General features: G+C 71.3%; 1 protein-coding gene across 1 annotated transcript in view; it reads right to left on the bottom strand.

The window, feature by feature from the left end:
• ACA1_217780 (Serineaspartate repeat-containing protein I, putative) overlaps positions 1-2653 on the bottom strand; it is a gene marked incomplete at both ends in the record, with an annotated part of 8158 nt that overhangs the window by 4452 nt on the left and 1053 nt on the right. Inside the window, one exon of the mRNA XM_004337150.1 lies at positions 3-2594. Within this exon, the coding sequence (XP_004337198.1) occupies positions 3-2594 (2592 nt within the window). The remainder of the gene's footprint in view (positions 1-2; positions 2595-2653) is intronic.

Raw genomic sequence — 2653 nt, 5'->3', positions numbered from 1 at the left:
ACACTCGGCGTAGGTGAGTTGGTAGGCGAGTTCGTGGGCGACTGCGTGGGCGTCACGCTCGGTGTCGGTGAATTGGTGGGCGACCGAGTCGGCGACTGGGTCGGGGACTGTGTGGGCGACTGAGTCGGCGACTGGGTCGGGGACTGCGTGGGCGTCACGGTGGGCGTCACACTCGGTGTGGGCGACTTGGTGGGCGTCACGGTCGGGGTCACGCTCGACGTCGGCGACGCGGTCGGCGATTGGGTCGGCGACTGCGTGGGCGACACCGAGATCGACGGTGTGGGCGACCGCGTGGGCGACTGGGTTGGCGATGGCGTGGGCGATTGGGTCGGCGACTGCGTGGGCGTCACGGTCGGGGTCACAGTCGGCGTCGGTGACGAGGTGGGCGAGCGGGTGGGCGACTGCGTGGGCGACTGGGTAGGCGACTGCGTGGGCGAGTTGGTGGGCGACCGGGTGGGCGACTGCGTGGGCGAGGACTCGGGGGTCTGCGTGGGCGACTGCGTGGGCGAGGGCGTAGGGGTCTGCGTCGGCGACTGCGTGGGGGACTGAGTCGGCGATTGGGTCGGCGACTGGGTGGGCGACGGCGTGGGCGAGTTGGTCGGCGACTGCGTGGGCGTGGGCGACGGCGTCGGGGTCTGCGACGGCGTCGGCGAGTTGGTGGGCGACTGCGACGGCGTGGGCGACTGTGTGGGCGAGGCCGACGGGGGCACGTAGCACTGCACACCGGAGGCCTGCGACAGCAGCGACGAGTCGGCCGAGTCTCCAGAGAAGGTGACCGCGGCGAGCGCATTGAACGACACCAGCGAGATGGAGTTGACGACAAAGTTGCCCAGCGTGGCCGGGGTGAAGTAAATGCTGTAGACAGCGTGGATGCTCGTGCCGGCCTCGTTGGACGTGTAACCGAGCACGTAGATGCTGAAGTTGGAGCCCAGCGTGAAGTAGGTGTTCCACTCCACCACGAGCGCGTCGTAGAACTGGGTGTCGGTGCCGATGGCGGCCAAGGGCAGGCCCTGAGCGTAGGTCGCGTCGAACCGGTACATGCAGGTGTTATCGACGAGCGGCGTGGACGTCGGGGTAGGCGAGCGCGACGGGGTTGCGGACGGGGTCTGGGTGGGCGAGGGCGAGCTCGAGGCCGAGACGGACACGGTGGGCGTGGGCGAGGGCGTGGACGACTTGGTGGGCGTGACCGATGGGGTCGGCGTCTGCGTGGGGGAGCGCGACGGGGTGAAGGAGGTGGTGGGCGTGCGCGACGGGGTGACAGTGGGCGACCGGGTGCGCGACGCGGAGGTGGAGGGCGTCGGGGTGCGGGTGGAGGAGGGCGAGCGTGATTTCGAGGGCGAGTTGGAGGGCGATCTGGTCGGCGACCGGGAAGGTGTGATCGTCGTGGAGGGCGTGGTGGAGATGGTCGGCGACGGAGAGTTGGTGGTCGACGGAGAGGGCGTGATGGTGCGGGACGGCGATTGACTCGAGCTGGGCGACGGCGTGCGCGTGGGCGAGGAAGAGGGCGAGTTGGCGGGCGATATGGTGGGCGACGGCGTGTTGGTGGGCGACTGGGTGGGCGTCTGGGTGGGCGTCTGGGTGGGCGTCGGCGTGGTGGTAGGTGTGACCGAGCTTGTCGGCGAGGGCGTCGGCGTCTGCGACGGCGTGCGAGAGGGCGTGGGCGTGACCGAGGGCGTAGGCGACTGCGTGGGCGACTGCGTGGGCGACTGCGTGGGCGACGGCGATATGGAGGGGGTAGGCGAGTTGGAGCTCGTCGGCGAGGGCGTGACGGAGCTTGAGGGAGACTGCGTGCGGGACGGCGTGGGCGAGCTAGTGCGGGACGGTGTGGGCGACTGCGTGGGCGACTGGGTGGGTGACTGCGTGGGCGACTGGGTCGGCGACTGCGTGGGCGACTGGGTCGGCGACCGCGTGGGCGACTGGGTCGGCGTGCCCGAGGGCGTGGGCGACCTGGTCGGCGTGATCGAGGGCGTGGGACTCGTCGTCGGCGTGGGCGAGGGCGTGACGGAGCGCGTGGGCGACGTGGTCGGCGTGGCCGAGGGGGTCACGGTGGGCGTGACTGAGGGCGTGACGGACTGGGTAGGGCTCGCGGAGATGGACGGGGTGGGCGTGACCGACGGCGTGGGGGTCGAGGTCGGAGTGCGCGTGGGACTCGACCCAGGGGTACCCGAGGTGGTGGGCGTCGGCGTGGTGGTCGACGATGGGCTCCGCGTGGGGCTCAGCGTGGGCGAGTTGGTGGGGGTCGGTGACTGCGTGGGCGACTGAGTCGGGGACTGGGTCGGCGACTGCGTGGGCGACCGAGTCGGGGACTGGGTCGGCGACTGCGTGGGCGACTGCGTGGGCGACTGCGTGGGGGTGGGCGTGAACGAGCTCGAGGGGCTCGACGTGGGCGACCGGGTGGGCGTCACCGTCGGCGAGATCGACGGCGTGGGCGATCGGGTCGGGGTAATCGAGGGCGACGGCGTCTGCGTGGCGCTGGGGCTGTTCGACGGCGACTTGGTGGCTGTCACGCTTGGCGTGGGCGACTGCGTGGGCGACTGCGTCGGAGACCGCGTGGGCGACTGCGTCGGGGACCGTGTGGGCGACTTCGTCGGGGACTGCGTGGGAGACTGCGTGGGCGACTGCGTGGGCGTGCTGGTGGGCGATCTCGTCGGTG

Source organism: Acanthamoeba castellanii (genome assembly GCF_000313135.1).
Source record: "Acanthamoeba castellanii str. Neff unplaced genomic scaffold scf7180000084758, whole genome shotgun sequence".
NCBI classification, from domain to species: Eukaryota; Discosea; order Longamoebia; family Acanthamoebidae; genus Acanthamoeba; species Acanthamoeba castellanii.
This window is presented reverse-complemented; position numbering and strand designations above follow the sequence as displayed.